Source organism: Anopheles merus, unplaced genomic scaffold (assembly GCF_017562075.2).
Source record: "Anopheles merus strain MAF unplaced genomic scaffold, AmerM5.1 LNR4001071, whole genome shotgun sequence".
In the NCBI taxonomy this organism is placed as follows: domain Eukaryota; kingdom Metazoa; phylum Arthropoda; class Insecta; order Diptera; family Culicidae; genus Anopheles; species Anopheles merus.
In genome coordinates, this window is record NW_024428651.1 from 1 (window position 1) to 20,863 (window position 20,863).

Here is a 20,863-nt window from a genome sequence, read left to right on the forward strand (position 1 = left end):
TCGGATGCTACCGGATGGCAATAATTCATCGGCCCGCAATCAATTGTTCAGTATGCCGAGCTCCGCCACTTGTGCAAATCAATATCAATCAATCATGTTTCCTTTTTCGTCTTTTACTTCCTCCAACCGAAGCAACTGAAGAAGCTGTTTGGGAAGGGAATGGAAAACCGGTGGCAGAGGACAAAATATTGTCACATCCACTTAATGTGACGGGTGACGGCGGCTGCTCTCTTATTACCGTCAATTTTGTCACCAGAAAGTGCATACCGTCCGTCCGTCCGCAGGAAATGGGGGACGAAAAGTGCTTTCCTTTGGGTCGGAAATAAAATGTAAAATACATTTAATAAGATAGTAAACGGGATCTGGAAGAAGCAGCAGCGCATAAAAAATGACAACCATCACCACAACCAGTGCCGCAGGGTTGCTCTCAATTAGTGCACTGTCACGAATTCGGATTCACGGCTTGTGAGATCCTTGTTCGTATTTTTTTTGCCACATTTTTTTTTTCTCCACGTTGGTTCACAATGACATAAACGCAGTTTCCGGCGGTGATATTGCGGCGGCTGCTGCTGCTGCTACTGCCACTGCTCTTATGATTTATTCCTTCCTAAATAAGTGCCGGCGCGCTCGGGGCACTGCCGTTAATGGTGAAGGCGGTGTGAAATTGCTGGAAAGGCCAATGTGTTTCGTGCGAGCGCGTCCTTGCGTACCGGTCCGACCCGTACAAACACCGCGCGCAATCCGGCAAACCATGATTTTGCACCCACTGGCAATCAGGTGTGTGTGTGTGTGTGTGGACGGGAATTGTGTTACCTCTTTTTTTTTGGCTCACTCTCTCTCCTCTTGCCTCTTTACCTTTAATGGATCGAATTTTAATGGAGTGTTTTCACATTATTCATAAACGACGGTGCATTTGATTTGTGTTTGTCCAAGGCTTCATAAAATGGAAACATGTAGCTATTAGGATTCAACAACAACCAGCACTATAGTAATGTATTGGAGTATAGTGCATGTATATACGACAGATTCTCAACAGAATATTGTTATATTTATATGGTTGTATATTTAAATAGTTTAAATAACGTTTAAATCATTTATATTAAACATCAAAACATTTATCTTAAAATCATGCTATCCCACTCGGCACATAACTCCATGAGGTTAACAATTATGCATTTGATTATGCGTACATTAAGATGCTTCTCAATGTTAATCCATGTTGATAGATCATCATCATCATTTAAGAATGGTAACCAGAGTAGCATGATCAATACACAGAAGAACTGTAATCATCTAGTGCTCACACTGAGTCATCAAGTGTAAGAGCCTAAACATAAAAAGACACTCTATTAACAGATTCTACTAGCATAGACAGTTACTGTTGATTGAGAAGGAATCAGTATAGTATTCTTAATTCGAAAGCTGTCGAAATTGTGAAAGACCCGATAAAGCATGCATTTCTAGTAGTTTGAAGTCACAACTCCAATGATTACTGATTTCTAGTAATGATCTATTGAAAACTAAGTGCTAGCTGTACAGATATAGGAGCTAGGCAATTTGTGAAAACTTTTTATTCAACTCTTTATGAGCTACATACTTTTAGGACTTAATATTTAGCCAAGAAAGAAGAAAAAAGGTTCAAATAATTCGGTAAATGTTAACCTTTTTGACGGATTTAGAGTTTTCTAAAGCAGTGAAAATTTCACAAGGATTCGCTTTAAATTAACTAGAACCGGAATGAACAGCGTATGACAACAGATGAACCGCTCCATTTCTAATTTTTGTTTTTTTTTTGATACAGTCAACTATGAAAGTTAAACAAAACACATTCGAATCAACAGTACCCAAAAACCACTTGCTTTGCTGGCCAAAGATCGCAAGATCGGCATCATATCAGCTTCATATCAAGTAGGCTGATTTTACAAAAGTCAATACTATCAACCACATCAACACCGGCCAGCATGCAAAGAGAGCGAGAGCGAACGAGAGAGAGAGGAGCGATCGAAAAAAAGAAAGTCAGCATTCGCAACACAATTCCGGTCAGCAAACTCGCAGCATGTGGCTTTGCGTGAAACAATCTCGCACGCTTCTCGCCGCCCAATGACTTTCCGGCGGAACCACTACGGCACCGTTAGTGGTGTAGTATGTCGAACCCGATTAAACCGTGCGTAAACGCGCGGCGGTACCATCGCGAGCAGTCGGGCATCCTGCTCATCGCCCCACAACCTTTACCAGAAGCCCCCTATGAATGAATGTACACAAAGGGGGACGCAAGGACGAAAGACGGCTGCTGCATGAATGAATGAATGAGAGTCGCTTGATGGTGTGCGTGTATGTGTAGCGTAATGCCGGAGCGACGACGAAACGATAGATTCGTACGCAAACTCCACGCCCCTCGCTATAGCAGTGTGTGAGTGTGTGTATGTGTTTGCGCGCGTGTTGGGTTGCAAGCAATGAATATCATCAGATAGGCCACGCCCCCGACGGCAAGGATATGGCGTCCATTGCTCGGTAAATAGCGCGTCCCATCCTGTCAGCCCTCAACGGGTGTGCGTTGCAAAGTTGCATCGCGCTACAGTGGACGAGTAGATTTAGGCAGCGAGCGATGGAGCGTAATTGTGTAACACTGAACACTTGGCGTGGCTTGGAAATAAGGCCCAAGCAAGAAGAAGCGGCAAAGATGGCACCCAACTCAATTGCGGTTGCCACACAGCAGTCGGTCAGGTCGGATTTTACGCGCCTGACAGCGCGAACCACCCACCCAACCCCTTCCAACGCGGCATGAGAACGCGGTTCCTTCCACCGAACCGAAGCGCCACCGAAACTCTGACATACGGGATGTGTTGGGATGTGACTGCAGCGTTTTTGGTCCAGGGATCATGAGAGCATGACGAACATAAGGCTGCTTCACGAGCGACGGCCGGTTAGGTCGGTCGGTGTTCTCGCTCTTGCGCCCCTTGCTGTGGTACACAACACCGAGTACTACCCTCACTACGCAAACGAAGTTAGGGGATGACTGTGTCTGAGTGTACGTGTGGGCCGGAAGGACATGAAGCTAACGACGAAAGGCACCGACGAATCCGTGGTTAGCTTCGGCAAAAGCGATGAGCAGGGGGAAGGCCGGCAAGTGCGGGCAGACATCATCTGGTTCCAACTGCCTCCTCTGGGTAAAGGCTGGGCAGAGCCAACGTGCACTAGGCTGAAGTCAATGTTGCTATCAGTCGTTAAGCAGCTTCCATCGCAGGCAGTGCCGGTGTGACACGGTGGTGTGTCAGTGTCATCGAGTCAAACAACGACAACAAAAGAAGCAAAAAAAACGGCAACTGAGTTTCGAAAGCGACGGGACCGAGTGAGACAGAACTGTCAGGACAATGGATGACCGGAGCAGTGCATGATCTTTTGCCTCAAATGTACTGTAGCAGCAGCAGCAGCAGCAGCAGCAGCAGAAGCCAACGGTCACAGTGTACGATGAGTGTTCGTGTGTACGTGTGACAAGAACCAGATCTAGGAAGGCTTTGACGTCGAGTGCACAAACAACGAGCAACCGTTTGGTGCGTACCGTGCTGTACCACGACAGTCAGCAATAATTAAAGTGGCAAATCGTGTGGTGCCTACTCGAGTGCTGCGAATGAGGTGAGACTAGTTGAAAACAAACCGCGGTAGTGTCTAGTGGAGTTCAGTTCGCCGAAAGAAATGATGTCACAAGGTGCCGTTATACCTACGAGCTGCAGCGAGATGTGATTACCAATTTTGGGTACATCCCTTTCAGGCGTCTGGAGTGAGTGTGCGTGTCTGTTCTGGTTTTTTTTTTCAATTTCGATTTGCTTCCAAAAATAGAATACAAAAGTCAAACAAGAACCTTCAGTTGAGGTGACGAACGTGTTAGCGCCAAAGTGACAAAACTTGCGACGGAAAAGGATATATTTGTACAGCTGAAAAAGTCAGCTTTAGCTACCGCGAGTGTTGTGCGAGTGAGTGAAGTGCTGTTCCAGTGTGTATTGTTTTGTGTGTTTTCGCGACGGAAAAGAACTGCCGTGCTTAAAATTTAGCTGCCTTGTTGAAGCCTTTGGGGCAAACAGGCTCACGGTGGATTTCAAACTCATTTGGCAACCGCGCAGAATGGGAACAGGTACGGATTATGCCCGAAGTGAGTCCGTAGTATATCATACATTTTGCTACATATTTATTTTTGATTAATATGCAGTCAGTCCAAAAAGTATTCGTCTAGCTGAATATTTTACAGAAAAGGGCGAATTATGGCCGCAATACGTATGGGGCGATAAAAGTAATGATGAGGTTTGATAAAGGGACCATCAATACACACGTTTTGCTAAAAAATAAACATTTAAATAGTGCAATAGCAACCAAAATACAAAAAAACTAAAAAAAGTCGTTAAGGGGCGCGCAAAAAGTATTCGTCCATCTAGCTTTTTAATTATTTACGCTGTACAAACACTACGTAGACGTGAATTAAATTTATTGAATTCCTTCTAAATTAATGCATTTATGTTGTTTCAATTGCACTTCAAGCGGTCAGAGAGGCACTAAAGGCGGGAGAGTTAAATGATTGGAGCATGATGGCGAAAGCCGTATCTTTGACTTATGCATAACCTATCCTACCCATTTTTGAAGGTTACAAAATGTGTGGGAGGCCTCGTTCCTTAATTTGATCAGAGTTAGGCCATTTTTCTGACACTAATTGAGTGACAAACTGCCATGTAAGCAGCCATCCTTGACGGTAATCTAACGAAAGCAGTGGTTTAATGTCCAAAAAATCAAATTTTGCAAAAATCAGTGCATTTTGTGATGGCCAATAAGATCAGGAAAGAGATGGGTCACATTTGGTTGATGGGTTATGCTGCATTTCATCGTAGCTGGTCATGTAATAGCTTGAATGAGTGAGTTATTACAAACATGTTTTGTTTGAATAATACGATACACAGAAAGTGGCCAAATTTGTTAAGGTGCGTCAAATAATTCAGGAATTTATTCCAAATTAGGCTCTACTAACATCATTTTCTCATTACATTAAGTAGCTACTAAACAGGCTGACATACTGAGATTTTTTTTGTCCGGTGTATGTTTTTTAATTATTTTCTTTCAATTCAAGATTAGATACAGGGTTTCTAATCATATAATGGACTACTTGATCCACCCGGTGGAATGTTTGAAATGGTAAGGGGATATTTGCAACGTTGCTATGGAGGTTTGCAGGCATATAGGGGAAACAGTCAAACACTTAGGAGAAATGTGCAAAACAGCTATGGAGTTTTGCATCCAGCTATGGAGCGCTCGGTTGTAGCGCTGTAGAAATTAAACCTTGGGATTTTTTCAAAAAGCTCCGCGTGTTACATGTTTTTCCTTATGAAAGAGAGTACATGTTTTTCCTTATGAAAACACAATATTTCAAATTTGCAATAAATAAGAATAAAACAGTAATTTTAGAATCAAAAGCCTTCGCTTTCTTTTGCAACAGTTCTTAGAATAATTTTTACTAGTTTATCATTTAAAATATTTGAATATTTACTAAATTCAATCTTGCTTTCAAGTTCAAAGAATCTATATTCTCTTAATCCTCATATCAATTGAATTTTAACAACATTAAAATCCCTTTTTGATGCACAAGAAAATCCCACCATTTGCAACAATGCGTAACAATTTACCGGCACAATGACACCGATTAAAAGAAACATACGTTATAGTCACATTACACATTTTCCTGCCCACTTTCGGCCTACACGCTCACAGGCACACCCTTCAACTTACTACAATGCTTCAAACTTCACAACAAACACACCCCAAACTCCCTCCTCAGAATTGCACCGTAAACCAGTTTGCCGCACCATCGCTCGAATGTTTTTCTATCGGCGTCCGGTACGTTCGAGAGCCGGGAGACTCTCTAGGCCCCGACGCCTTTCCACTCGCCACAAATCCCTGCGTAACGAGTGTTTTCCTTTCACAAATATTTAAAATTAAAACAAAACAATCGTGTGCTCTCTCAACCCCCTGCCCGTGTGGAAGTTGTGGCAGGAATACGGTGTGAATATATAAAAAAAAGGCAAGGAACAACCAAAAGTGCTCCGTACCTGCTTGTACGTCAAGCTCAAGGGCCAAAGTACCATGATTTTTGGAAAGGCTTCTGGTTTTATTTTTCTAAAATATGAAAAACTTTCAACCCATTGCCATTAGACACACCTACTTCCTTTTCTTTACGAGGACGAGGTCAACTTCCGCCCCGGCTAACCAAAACCAAAGACAAACGCCAACAGTTCCATGGTTTTTGGGGCCCACTCACTCAAAAGGCCGTAAGGCACGCTCCGGTTAGTGTCTCCGGAGTGAGGGGGATTAGAAACGCAAATAGCCTTTTCTTCCCCTTCACTCTTCCTTTGCCTAAATTTCGAACGGAACTGAAGAGCCGAAGAGTCAGTGTACTCTACCGGGAAAGGTTTCGTCATGAGCGCGGGGGTTTTCCACCCCTTTTTCCCGTAGTAGCGAGACCGAGTGTGAAAGCCATCTCGATAATCGATTCGAGTGATGCAAGCCGACAACCAGCCGACCGGAAGGCGTTAGAAAAACATGAATTAAAATTTTGATTAATTTTTCAATGTTGGTTCTGCTGCCCGCGTCCAACGAGTCCTCCAATCCCTCTAGCAGCCATTGGAACACCATAACCTCAAAGCACGTTGTACGCCGTAGTACGCTCGGGATGTGGAATCGATGCCAGCCAACCGAGGCGAACGTTTGTTTATTGAATGTTTACCTATGACCACCCTCGTCCGCACCGGTGCGCCTTGGCTGCCAGCCTTTCCACTGCAAGCATTCACACATACACAGGGGATAGGCATGGAGGCGTCCACTACTAACCAGACGCCATTTTGTCAAAAGGTATGCCCCAGCGTATCACATCCAATATCAGAAAGTTACGCAAGGTTGCACAGCTTCTCCCCGTTCGAGCGGTTGCAGCAAGGATGCCAATTGATTTATTGTGCCCAATGCGACCTCTGTACGCTCCTTTGTTTGAACGGATTGATCGAGCATGTGCATAGTAGTGCGGGTGTGGATGTGTGTGCGTGTGTGCGCGTGTGTGCGCGCGTGTGTGTGTTTGTATGACCGTTGTGGTGTGACGCCATGTTCGCTTGTCGGCTAATGTGTCCTCCGGTCCGTTCCAGGCGGGCAGAGAAGTGGCCGTTTGGTTTGATTTGGATGTCAGATCGATATGATTCGTGCCAGGACAGTTGGGTGGCTCTGGTCCTTTCCCGATTGTAGCGCGTAGTGTGCATCGACGGTATGCAAACATTTTCCTTTTGTCGGAGCCGAAAAGTTGGCCCACGGGCGCACACGGAGTGCATGGTTGAAGGTGGTATGATTGGTGCCGTGAGTTATATGGCTTTCTGAATGAAACGCTCTGATTCAAATGTAAATCTCACTGGTGGTAGCTTTCATGGGCGTTGTTTCCGGTAACAACCAAGAGAAAGTATATTTTTATTTTACAGACTAGTGTATATTTTCCATTTAGAACTGTGCCATACTTAAGTGAAATCACAGACAGCGATAAAACTGGGTGCAATAAGAGCGGAATAAGAGCAGCTTATAGTTTATAGTATTATGCGCCGAAAGGTATGCAATTTTGATGACAAAACGCTGCTTTTTAAACACTGAATTACAGCGCAGTCGGTCACTTGTCTAATATTACTAAAATTTAAGAACCTTCTTCTTTTTTGGCACAACAACCGCTGTCGGTCAAGGCCTGCCCGTACCCACTAGTGAAGTGAGCTTGGCTTTCAGTCACTTATTGTTACCATAGCAGGATAGTCAGTCCTACGTATAGGGGCACGGTCTATTCGGGACTTGAACCCATTTTAAAGAATTTAGATTTTTTTATTTTTTTTTAAAGATTGATCCATTTTAAAGTGTAAAGGCTTCATCGGTCCCTTTTTTCTTTTGTAAAAAAACACCCATCATCATCCAAATGATGTTCTGCCCTAGAGCTGAAGCGTGAGAAGTGTTGCCACACGTCAAATCAAAATACGAAAAGTAAATGCAAAGACAGAGCATACCATGAGCGGTACAAGCAACTGAAGGATCACACGACACAAACGGCGAAAAAGAGCAGGCAAATGAGCATGAGACATTGTAAAAACAATGGCATTACGCCTAGAAAATGCCGCGCTGGCTTACGCGGCCATACCCATGGCCGTAAATGAGTGTTTTCGCAAGCCATGATTTCCATCTCATTGAGGCACGTTTTGTGTCCCTTCGCTACGCACACACACACACAGATACACACCAAACGGTCAAATTGTCTACGCGTGTTGACTGTCCTGAATCCTCTTAAGAGGCAGTCGGCCCGATGTTGCCCCGAACAAAAAAAAAAGGGTTGGCTGACTAAATAATTGCTTTATGTTTTTGCTAACACTTCGCACCCCTTTACCAATCTGAGCCTTGAAATGGAAATAGGTTCCTTTTTTTCACCCTGATTTTGTTTAACCAACAAGAAAAAGGTCCGATGCGGAGGTGAGAAGTGAAAATTGAGGCTCGTCCGTTTTAGAAGCAACAAAAACGAACCAGCCAATGAAAGCTCATTAGTCAGTGATTTGGTCGACAGGAACGTAAGGAATGGAAGGCTCGGGCATTTGCCGGCGTGATCCGTTTTCCGGTTGAAGAACATCTCAATTATGTTTTTGTTGATGCCTTAGTGTAGTACAGAGCATCAAAATGCCATCGTTCTCCCCTTAAATTGTTATAAACGCGCCTTAAAGTATGCAACATGCGAATCCAAACACTTAAAAGTATGTAATTTACATTTACATGCAATAATAACCTTATAAGTATCTAGTTTCATTTGTAGCGTTATCTTTCATCATCTTCTCATATCTAATCGTTATTCTTCTCGTTTGTTACATCTTTCGCACCTGATCTATTGAGGTGACAGATTGCTAGACATACCGTGCAAAGTGTGCGGCGACCGCAGCTCGGGCAAACACTACGGCATCTACAGTTGCGATGGTAAGGTCTTTAGCGGTGCGGTCAATGTAGCCATCTTTTTACAACCCCTCTTTTCCCCTCGCGGGCAGGTTGCTCAGGGTTCTTCAAGCGCAGCATCCACCGGAATCGGGTGTACACGTGCAAGGCGGCCGGTGAGCTGAAGGGCCGCTGTCCAGTAGATAAGACCCACCGTAACCAGTGCCGTGCCTGCCGGCTTTCCAAGTGCTTCCAATCGGCCATGAACAAGGACGGTAAGTACACGGCACGACACGCTTGCCAAGAAGTGTTACCCTCCGTGAAGGTTTTGCGAGCTTCCCGCTGAGCGTACGCCCAGTGAGGTGACGACGTTGTTTGCGTATCGTTTGCATTTACGCATCGGTTCGCGTTTAGCAGTGATTACGCTGTGATGGAATGCTAATCAATTCCGAACGGTTGCGGTTTTTGGGGTGGGTGACGACGACAATTTTCCTCCCCACTGATCACACAAACAAACACACACGCACGGAGACGGAGTGTCACTTCAGGAGGCTGACTCAGGAACGCCGTTCAAACGAACGCTGGCCTAGCGTGTAAACACAGCTGTCAGATTTCCAAGCGACCAGAATCCACCCGGAACCAGGCAGCACCGTACGGGGGCATAATCGGCATTTTCCATCATTTTACGCCTCGCTTTTTTCATCCGCACCATCCGCTGCCGCCTTGGCAAACACAGCAAATGAAGCGTTCCATTACATTTTCCCAGCCCACCGCCGTGCCAGCAGCCCATCCGTGACGTCTCCGTGACCGTGATGGTTCTGTGTAGCGCCGCGACGGTTTACTTCACGGTGCTGAGTTTCGTACCATTTTTTTTGTTCTCACTCCGTCCCAAGAAACAGTCCCGGGGCACGATCCGGGCTAGGCGCTAAGAAGCTTGTCGCCAATTTGTTCACCATCGCGAGCGCGGGGTTGGGAAATACAAAGGCGAACGCTAAGTGCGGGCATTTGATGGAAAACCAAAAACGGAATCCCTGTAATCCCGCCTACCCCCTACGACTGCAAAGCGATATTTTGCAGTAATGTCGCCTTTTAGCGGTTAGGCGGGGCGGGGTGTGGTGGTCGATAAGCGATAATGTTGGCACATTTTGTCATCCTGGAAGCCATATTTCGTGTCGCATGATGGGGAGCTTAGGGGTATAAGTTGGGCATGAAGAGGGGGAGCCTTTTTCTCTCTCCTTTCTATTTCGCTGCAATGGGGGATTGCTAGTGATTGAGCGAATCGAATCGAAATTCATTGCGATCAAAAGGTATGTGCAGATGGTTTTTTTACGATTATGGTTAACGTACTTACGTATAATAAGAGAATATAGAACATATTTTCCAGAAATATAAAAGGTTTTTTTTAACTGATTGTCGTATATTGGGGTAAAAATTCATCCCTTGAAATATCAAATAGACATCTTGCGAAGCGGCTTTCATGGTTTTAGGCGTATTAGCAATTGTAGTGCATACTTCTAGGCGAATTTGTAATCAATTTTCTGGCTAGGTTTCGAAGCCATTACCCAAGTGACGTTTGCTCGAAATTGTTTTACCATATCTGCTCGGTTAGTACTCGATACGCCTGAAATTTTGGATTTGTGTGTGATCAACTGTGTTGAAAGCGCCAAGATTTTGATTTTTATCCGTAAATAAGACCTTCTTCTACCGATACACGATAACGTCCAGCTCATTTTACATTGATAGCTTTGGTTATCAATGAAGAAAGCACACAAACTTTGTGAAACGTTGTTTTGTGAAAAATCGGTGTTTTTAAGTATAAAATGGCCAGATCATTATATCGATAAGAAACGTTATTTGTCGGCAAAATTTTATGGGTCTTTTTTCTAAATTCCCTCAAGTGGTGCAGCTTAATGGAAGTTTAAGGCTCCAGTTTAAGGGACTTTGCTCGAATTGCCACATTTTCATGCTCGAAAATGTTAATTGAGTATGTTATAACGCGTATCTAATTGTCTACCGCATTATTCTCCATTGTCCAACCTCTGAGTACAAGATTTTTCCTGCGTTCGGAGACAATCTTGGCAATATAGTGCCTTTGGTATATAATTTACATTACATGTCTGCACTAACATGCTCTATTTAGTAATTTTACATCGTCGAATACTTGTTTCGGAACCTCTTCAAGGCTTAGTTGCAATATCATGATATTTTTCGGTGAGCTTGTGCGTTAACGAAGCAAATTCTGTGATGCCGTTTTTGTATGAAAATTAATCTTGTCAACTATTTTCTTAATTTTGCTTTCCCACTAAAAACTCTTCAAACGCTACAATTCACTACCCTAGCGTATGACCATTACACTGCAATTGTCTTCTCTTTATCGTTCTATTTAGGGGAATAAAAGAGAACGCTTTTCTTTCCCTACAATACACACCTTCACACGTACGCTTAAACGCTTCACATTGTAATCCAGTTCAGACTGCTCCAAATGTTCACAATTCAACTTGTTGATGACCATTGTCCAGCTAATCCACCTATCTCTATCATACACCCAAGCACAGCCTTCTACGACAGCTGCTTCGAGTTTTGCTGGATCCCACACCGGGACAAGATTGACCAAAAGAGGGTCGCCCCATCGAGCAAATCGACCCATCGGTCAATCGATGAAGCATCGTGACGAATCGCCCGTTGCCGTCTAACGAACCGAAAGTAGTTCGCGAGGCGTAGCGAATCCTGTGTTGACCTCGATGGCTAATGTTGTACCTTTGCCGTGTTACACTTTGCTCCCGGTTTTTTTTTTTTTTTCGCCCCGCCAGTTGATCCAACACCCACGCGATTTCCCAGTAGGAGAATTAGAAATTCTCAGTTGGTCCAGGGTCCGCTGCATTCGTTTCCCCATGTTCGAGAGATAGAGTGATGGAAGCTGCTGCTGCTGCTGCTGCTGCTGCGTATCGAGGTTTTCCCAAAGCCGTGGGAACCTGGCTGACTGTTTATGAAGTTTTAATGCCCCTCTGCCACAGACCGAAACCAAAAGCGGAGAGAAAAAGAAAAAAAGTCCCCCGGAAAATGAAGGGAAATGAAAAGCCGAAACATAAAATTTTAAGGGGTGAAACGATGCCCCTACATAGCCCATATGACGCACGCCAGGGATATGTGCTCATCGGGATGAGAGATTGATCCTCCTGTACCTGTGCGCGGTGGAGAGGAAGGGCAGCGATAGAGAGGGCAATTCGTTGCGCTAGGTGACCGGGATGAACCCGGAAATGCATCCTCACATACACACGGAGGGAAAAGCATTAACACCCTCGAAGCGAGGGTACAAAAGTGGGTTTTATTTTGATCGCGCACCAAATTAATTATAAATTAGCTAATTTCGCTGTTAAGCCACCCGAGTGCTTTGCTGGAGGGATGGAGAGATATGGTGTGGGTGATGTGAGCCACAACAACTCCATCTCATGCCCCTCACTCGCAGCACTCTCGGTGAAGTGGGGTGAATTTTGCTCGGTCACGAAGGCGAAACAGGGCAGCATATGTGTGTATGTTAGAAACGGTTTGGCCAGAGCGTGTGAGAGCATGCATGTACCAAGTAAATATTTATGTCCTCGCCAAACACGCCAGACACCACCCACACACACAACACACACACACACCACACACAAAAAGGGTATCGCGTTTTCAGTTGAGCGCGGCAAGCACCACACCAAGTGTGCCGATTCCCAGCGATACTTTACCGATACCCGGGTTTTCGACCCAGCACACACCTACCCTTAACCCATCCCTTCATCTCATTAGAAGCCATTCCACCGCGGGGTTAGTAATACCAGGCGGCAACGGCAGCAACGGCCAGAGTGTTGGGTTTTTGCGTGCCGTCGCGGGCGGGTCATGAATCTTTTTGATGATGCGAGATATTCAACACCACCGCCACCGCCAATTTCCTCTCTTGTTTTTCATCTTAATTCGCGCACCCTGTCGGGTGTTAAGTCCGTGGTCGGCTTTTCCACATCGCTGCCCCTTTCATCGCTGCTGCCGCTGGAGGTATTCGGGTGGAAAACAACGACACATATCCGTAAGGTCGGTTTCATCGCTTCAAACAACCCATACGAATGTTTGTATGTTTGCCACCCAGAAACACACAGACACAAACACGCATGCGAAATGTTGCAATGTTTCAATGATGCCGATTTTGTCAGACATTTACGGGTTGTGTGTGTGTCGGTGTGTTTTTCCTCTCTCCTTCATTCCCAATTCCCGGATCACTTGTACAAGCGTGTGCACACAAGCGGCGGCAGATTAGGAAAATCTGCACCAATGCACTGTGCTCGCAAACTATTGCACCGTGTTTCCTGGCGTGGCTTAAGCGGGGAAGAGTAGGTAGATTGTGAGGCGCGTTCAATATTTACCCGTTAAACGATTTGATGATCTTTCGGCACTTATTTGTCGTTGCCCGATCGATCAGCCAATCATGCATGCAGGGGGGTGATGATGTCCGTACGCTTTGTTTTGGATTATTATATTTGCCCCGCGTTTAGAACATTGAAATAGAGGCACTCGCATTGAAATATTATTTGTAGAGGGATAAAACATTATTCTACTGGTACTGTACAACTATTGATAGGCAGCAAATTGAAATCTAATATCTGTTGCCGCTTTTAAGCTAAAAAGATTCGAGATAGAATCATTAGCTCGGTCGAAAATGGTTCTTTCAATGATTTTCATGGCATATAATGGCTAAATGACATTAACAAGACTAATCATACCAAATGGCCAATCAGTAAACCAATGTTGCCTTGCAAATTGCCTACATGTAGGCGTATTCAATGCAATTTTTGCTGACTGCTATTGAACTAACGAAAAAATTGTTATGAGTAAACTTTTAAAAAGCGAAAAAATAAATCACAAAAATTCATATCTCTTTCGCCAATGGTTTATGTGAGAGTATAATTTATGTATTTTACAAGAGAGCAAAGCGCCTAAATGTATGCAAGGAACGTGTGTCATAGGGGGCATAATTAGTACCATTTGTTGTGAACTACATAGTAATTTTAACCAATTACATTACTTCTAGCAAAAGATAGCTCACAGTGAATATTAGAAGCAACGTCAAACCATCTAATAAAGGAATTTATATCCTTTGATATGAATATAGAAAAGGAAGACCATAAACATTCCGTCCTCTCCACAAAATCCATTCCTCTGTCATTTTAGCTTTCACGGATCCCTTTCTCTCGCTCAGCAAATGCTGGTCCCTCTTAGCACAATTACCATACCAGCATGCCTGTTAGCTTAACAAAATTGCGAATAAATCACATCGTCAGCCTCAATACCGCCATCATTTGAATGATTCTTCCTGCTGTTCCACCTTTGAATCCCTCCAATTGAGCATTCTGAGTCTAAAAGTTGAGCAAGATTTCCCATTACGAACCAGTGTCCCGCATCTGTGCCGGTCGCTGCTACAGCTTACCAAGGATATTGTCTTACCGTACACACACACACACACACACACACACATACCTTCACTCTTCACTTAGCCACTAACGGGATAAGAAAGTCCCTCATGTGTAGTAGCTAACCAAGCAAACGAAGGGACACACCACGGTACGGGGGTTCTAAATTTCCATCTTAAATTGCACCACACCACAACTCCAACTCCTTTGCAACATCAAGGTTTCTTCGCCCGGTGCCGGGTTCAATATTTGAGTTTGAGGTCTTGGTCCTTCTTCTTCTTAAGAGTATCACGCACAAGTGGATCGTCACCGCACAGGCAGAAAGAAAGGGTACAAGTTTTGCATAAAAGTCTTAAGTGTCGCAACATCAAGAAACCAGGAAACCGTTTGATTCTCGGTTTTCCTTCGGTGATACAGGGAATTAGTGAGGAAAGTTGGAGGGGTGTGGAGCGAGAAAAAAAACTTTTTAATTCTTCAGGCTCACAGCAAACTGAACCCTTTAAATTATGCTCGCGGCTCGATATTTTCTCCACACTTTTGGTTTCGGCTGCTCCAGCAAAAAAACACTCATTACATGGAAAGGATTTAAGATCCTACGGCGTTAAAAGTTAGGCGCAAGTAAGTGTCGGCCACATAACGACCCTTCTGTGTGTCTTTCCTTTCATTGCCTTAAGCGGGGTAAAAAGATGGGATCTTCCTTTTTTATTGTCTCATGATTTTAAATCTGACAGAATCTGTTTGGACTAAAGAAATGATCCGAACTCGAAACTGTTCCTCTCTAAAGAATGGATACATTTTTGTTAGATCTTTGTCCATTTTTTCCTGTGTCTGTATTCTTTTAAATGAAACACATCGCGTCCTTCTATTTATACATCGGCTTAATCCCTCCCTCCACCTGGGAAAATCTTACCCAAACCGCCATTCACACCATCCGGAACACTTGACATTGCCCGGAGTTGAAAAGTAAATCGCTCGCAAACATTAAATTTCGATCCAAAGCGCCGATAGAAAGGATTATGCCCACTTCATTGCAAACGCGTCTAATACGATGCTTTCCCCTTTCTCCACGTAAGATGCTTTCCCCTCGTATCCCTAGCCTCTTCCTCCTTTACGACCTACAGAAACGCGGTGGGTTTTTTTTTTCTTGGTTCACCTCCTATCCCTTTTGCCTCTCGATCAGCTGTCGGCTTTCCCAAGGCATTTCACCCACTGTCATGTGTTAAGTCATGTGTCAAAATGTTTCAATACGCACCACCCCGTAACGAGAAGGTGTACTGGACGGGGGCTTGTGAAGGTGTTTTGGGACGTAGGACAGCACAGCATCCCTAAGCCGCTTTGCACTTTTCCCGTTCCTAATCGAGGGAGCTGCTCATCGAAGTGCCTATCATGACGCTCATGATGATGATGATGATGCTGATGATCCGAATCAATTGCTATTGAGCTCGTCGTCATGGGTAGCAATTAACCACACCGGTGCCCGTTTTCCTGTTGCGGTGCTAGTAATCGAATAAAATTGCCACTCTCTCTCTCTTTCTCTCTCCCTTTTCCGAAAGCAAATGAAGTGTTAAACGCAAACAAAACTTTTCTGTAAGATAATTGTACGGGGACGAGGTGCAGTGAAGCGTTCTAGTGAAGCAAATCGAGCACAAAACCCGTGTCCGATCGGTTTTGTGTAAAACGTTGTTTATTCGATCGTATTTTTCACATGACCTAATTGTGATAAGACAATCCCCTGTGGGGATATCGGTGCACGATAAGTTGTCCGAGCATAAAACACTGGTTAAGACGTTTCGTTACATCGCATAAAAGCAAGGAGATAAAATAAACATTTCACACTCGATAAATCGATGTGAGTGTTGCTATAAACAGCCTAAAGGTAAGCAAAAGGGTGCTTTTAGGTAAACGTTATTATTTGCCATAGGCAACATACCACCAAAGATTGCCTAGCTTATGGCCTAGCGAAAACATTACTAACAGATCTATATTCCGTTGAATAATGCGCTCAAATGCATTCAATTCACAGAAAGTTTAATCATTTTCCGTGTTACTGCAGTTATTGTTTCAACAGAATCCAATTAAACTTTTTCTTGTTTCTCGGTTGTTACATATAACAAATCGACCAGCGAAAACGAGATACGAACAAAATCGAAACCGCTTGCGGGCCATCCAATTGAAAAAGTGCATTTGAAGAATCGATGCAATCGCCCCGCTAAATTACAAGAAAGCGAAGAAAACAAGTTGCTTCCACTCGAACGAGAACATTCGAGCGCGTGAAAATGGATTAAACCACCCGAGGGCAAATGGAGAGAACGCAAAAAAGTTCTTCCGTGCCTTTTGTTTCACCAACACCTCCTGCCAACTTTCATTTCTGTTTTTAATGCTTCTTATGGTAATGCAATTGTACAGCTCATCAAAGCTCAAAGCAACTAGCTCTGTTTCTCTATTACTCGCTGACTAATTAAACTTTGCTGCGCTTCCTTTTCCCCCGAACTGTACAGCCGTCCAACACGAGCGTGGCCCGCGGAAACCGAAACTCCAGCACCTGCAAGCGAACGGGGGCCACCCGGGCCATCCCCATCTGGCCGGCCCGTTCGTGAACAGTGCATCGTACGGACACGCAATGTCCCACTTCCCGCCCGGGCTGCACCATTCCGCAATGGCCGGCTCGAACGCGCTGCTGCACCATCCCCAGCCGCTCTCCTTTGCACCGCTCGGCCACCATATCGGTCCCTCGTTACTGCCGCCGGTCAAGCTGGAACAGAACAAGTTCGAATTTAGCCTCGGTACACCGAACGGTAGCAATGGTGGCAACGGTGGTGGTGCCGGTCAAATGTCGGGAGGCACGAACCTGCTCTCCCCGATTAAGATCGAGCACGGCAAAATGATGACGTCTGTCGGTGGGTTCGAGTTTTCCGCGGCCGGGCACGTGCAGCACATGTACAAGTCGCTGGAACCGATGCCTCCGTCGCCGACCGATTCGAAGAGCTCGATCAGCGTGGACTCGCCGTCGGAAAGTTTGACCAGCCCTCACTCGACCGTGGACGGCAGCTCAAGCGTGCTCAGCCCGACCCGATCAACGCCACCAGCCTAAGCCTTCCGTCCCCGCTGTCGCAGAACGGTGTGCTCGACATCCTGATGAGCACGGACAAGTGCCAGGAGTTTATCCAGTACCAGATGCACAACAGTAGTATTGCGTTCCCTGGGTTCACGCCCGTTAGCAGCGCCTCGAGTGGAATTTCGGTCGCACCGCCGTTGCCGCCACCCACGCATCAAGGTGTACCGCCGCCATCGTCACTCGCGCCATCACACCCACCAGGACAGGCCGCCTCAACAGCGACAGCTTCGCCCACGGGACTGGCGCATCCACAACCAACGGCAGCAGCAGTAACGCCACATCCACCACCACCACCGCCACCACTCGTTCCCCATCCGATCGCGCTGACTGCGCTGCCGCCCGAGGGTCCAACCATCATCAGGCTTCCTACCTGGGAGATTTTGCAGGTTGGTTTGTCTTACGTGATTTAGTTAATTATTGTGCCAGTGTTTTAAGAAGCGCTTTTTTGCCATCTCAAAGGAAACTACGGCCCGGTTACTGTTCATGTCCGTCCGATGGGTGAGGTGCTTGATCCCGTTTCAAACACTCTCCAAAAATGACCAACACCTACTGCTACAGGTAGGCACACACCATCAGACATTCATCTCTTGCTCATGTCTGCATTATCATTTTCTTTCAAATAAATAATCATATGCTTTACTTTTTTTTCATTTCGCGTTACCGGTTCAGGAATCGTGGAAAGAACTGTTCCTTCTCAACTTTGCCCAGTGGAGTGTACCGTGGGATCTGAGCGGACTGCTCGATTCGCCCCAGGTGCGGGACCGGTTGCCACCAGACGCAGCAACTCAGCTCGAGATGAAGACGATGCAGGAGATTCTCTGCCGCTTTCGCCAGATTTCGCCCGACCTAAGCGAGCTGGGATGCATGAAGGCGGTAATCCTGTTTTCACCCGGTGAGTAGAAGGCCCTAAAATGATAAATCAAAGTGCTCATTAGAGGGCATGATAATTTTGAATTGATTTTTAAATATGTAACATGAAGTGAACCCTTCCACCACATGCTCGTAATAACGTTTATCTCGTAATTTCCTTCGTCCCATTCCTGTACAGAAACGTCCGAACTGTGCGACGTCCAGCCGGTCGAGATGCTACAGGATCAGGCCCAGTGCGTCCTGTCCGAGCACGTCCGCGTTCGCTACCCACGCCAACCGACCCGGTTTTGGGCGGCTTCTTCTACTCCTGCCGCTGCTCCGTACCATCCGGTCCACCACCATCGAGACGCTGTTCTTCAAGAAACGATTGGTACCGTGCCCATCTCCCGGCTCCTGATCGACATGTACCAGATGGAAAAGTACACCGATCTAGAGGGTGGCGGTGGTGGTGGTGGTGGTGGTGCAGGGACACCACCTACACCGAACGGTGCCCTAACGCCAAAGGCATAAATCGGAGCGACAGACTTCGGGTTTGCTATTTTTTATTTTCCCTGTCCAAAAAGAAGCAGAAAACCTAACCGCGCACAACAACGCTTCTCATCGTTGTCCCAATTACTGCAGTTTGCATGTTACTGAGGGTAAAAGTATTTTTCCAACGCTTCCGGCTGTTTGAGTTTTATTCCACACGGTTACAGTTGTGCCCAGGATTGGGGATGTTCTTTTGTTTCTTCCTCCCTAGCTTCACTTTATTTCGCTCAATTTCACGTGTCCTCTTTTTGCTGATTACATGCTGGGCAACAACTTTTTGTCCTCAAGTAAGTAAAAATAATGCAGCAAAAAAATTGTACTATACCGCATCATCATCCCGTCTAGAAATCAGTCAGTGCGATCAGGTTCTCAGAATGTTTTTATGGCCGTCAAGAAGTAGACAAAACCACACAAGCACAATTGAAAAAACAAATGATCTGACCGCGATACCGATGTACGTGAAATTGTGTTATTTTTTAATTTGCAGAATAAATCTAGGAACAATATTGCGCGTGAAGAGGAATTGTGCGAGCTGGTTTACGTTTAGACTCACCTACAAAGGTTGAACACGCTTCTCCGAATATAGCGACTAGCGAGATAAGAAAAGTCGAGCTAGCAAGACATGAAGCAGAGAATCTGGTGTAGCGGAAAAATCATATTCCAGTGTAGGTACAGGTACCGTTGTCCAAATGTAATCTGTTTTTGGTACATCCTTTCCACCCCAGTAGAGCAAACCACAGGCAAACAGCAACCATATTGCGGATGATGCTAACCAGTTTCTGTTTGTAAAATGTTGTACATTTTTAAAGCGTAATTTAATCTAGAAATGAATCATACATGAACTTATGGAACGGCGAAACTAAACGGTGTTAAATGTTAGCATTGAAACGAAAGAAACGATCAATTGAATGACTCGCTCGGGGAACACAAAGGTAAGTTTTGATACATCTTTACCAAACTGATAGCACAAATGATTGTGTAATTTGTTGAAGATTACACATCTTCTTCTTCTTCTATTTGGCGTTACGTCCTACGCGGACATGACGGCCTGTACAGGCTTTCGAGACTCAATTCATTACATCACAAGCCGGATAGTCAATCCTTGCTAAGGGGGGGTCCATTGCAGGCTTGAACCCATGTTATTGAGTCGTTCGAGTTGGCGACTGTACCACGGGACCGCCCATACATTGAAGATGACACATACATTTAGACAAATAAGTACAACATCTTTTACTTAGAGTGCAATATTTCGTTCTAAATGTAAGTTGTTTGTGTTGAAATAGCTTCTTTTCGCCGATTCCAAATCGTTTTACCACAACATCGCAATCTCTTCGCAAATCCGTAAAAACATCCCACACTACCCTACAACATTTTGTTCGCTATTTTGTTACAATCCGCTTACGGTCACATACACACGCTTGTTGCTTGTCGGTTTCATGTATCCGCTCAAACACTCCCCATCTAACGGAGCTCCTGTCCTGTGTTAGCTTATCAAAAGGGACTTTCAGACCGAAATGGTAAACAAAATACCGGAACATTAGTACCGCTGGGTGAGAAAAACTTTTCCCTACACACCACTACACATCAAACACAACTGGTAAGCGTTTGGAGCGCGCTTGCCAAGCTGGTTGCCTATTTTCACTTGCCTTTTTTATTGTGGCTTCTTCTATGTTTCCCATGGGGTTTGGTGCTCTGTTTGTTTTTCTTTCTCTACCGCCCGGATTGGATGGGGATTTTTTTCAACCTTGGACACGACCCGAAAGTACAATAAATATTTTTCTCCACTGTGGTACAAGGATCAGTATCGTCAGCTACCAAGACGCACCATCAGCAACATCATAGTAAGCAAGAAAGTGTACGAAGGATTCTGGGTAACAGTTGCCTGTGTCATAGCAAACAATCCTGTCACTGACTCAGAGGATATGCTCCGTTTCTTCTATCTCTGCGTGTG

General features: G+C 45.1%; 1 protein-coding gene across 1 annotated transcript; it reads left to right on the forward strand.

The window, feature by feature from the left end:
- Positions 1 to 3,835: 3,835 nt before the first annotated feature.
- On the forward strand, positions 3,836 to 19,197 carry LOC121603327 (nuclear receptor subfamily 2 group E member 1-like). The gene is given in 10 exon segments (XM_041931999.1): positions 3,836 to 4,129; positions 8,926 to 9,006; positions 9,075 to 9,236; positions 16,898 to 17,464; positions 17,467 to 17,900; positions 17,974 to 18,072; positions 18,184 to 18,406; positions 18,563 to 18,669; positions 18,671 to 18,743; positions 18,746 to 19,197. Coding segments are annotated over 10 exon segments (1,905 nt in total). The 5' UTR covers positions 3,836 to 4,119; the 3' UTR covers positions 18,895 to 19,197.
- The last annotated feature ends 1,666 nt before the right edge of the window (positions 19,198 to 20,863 follow it).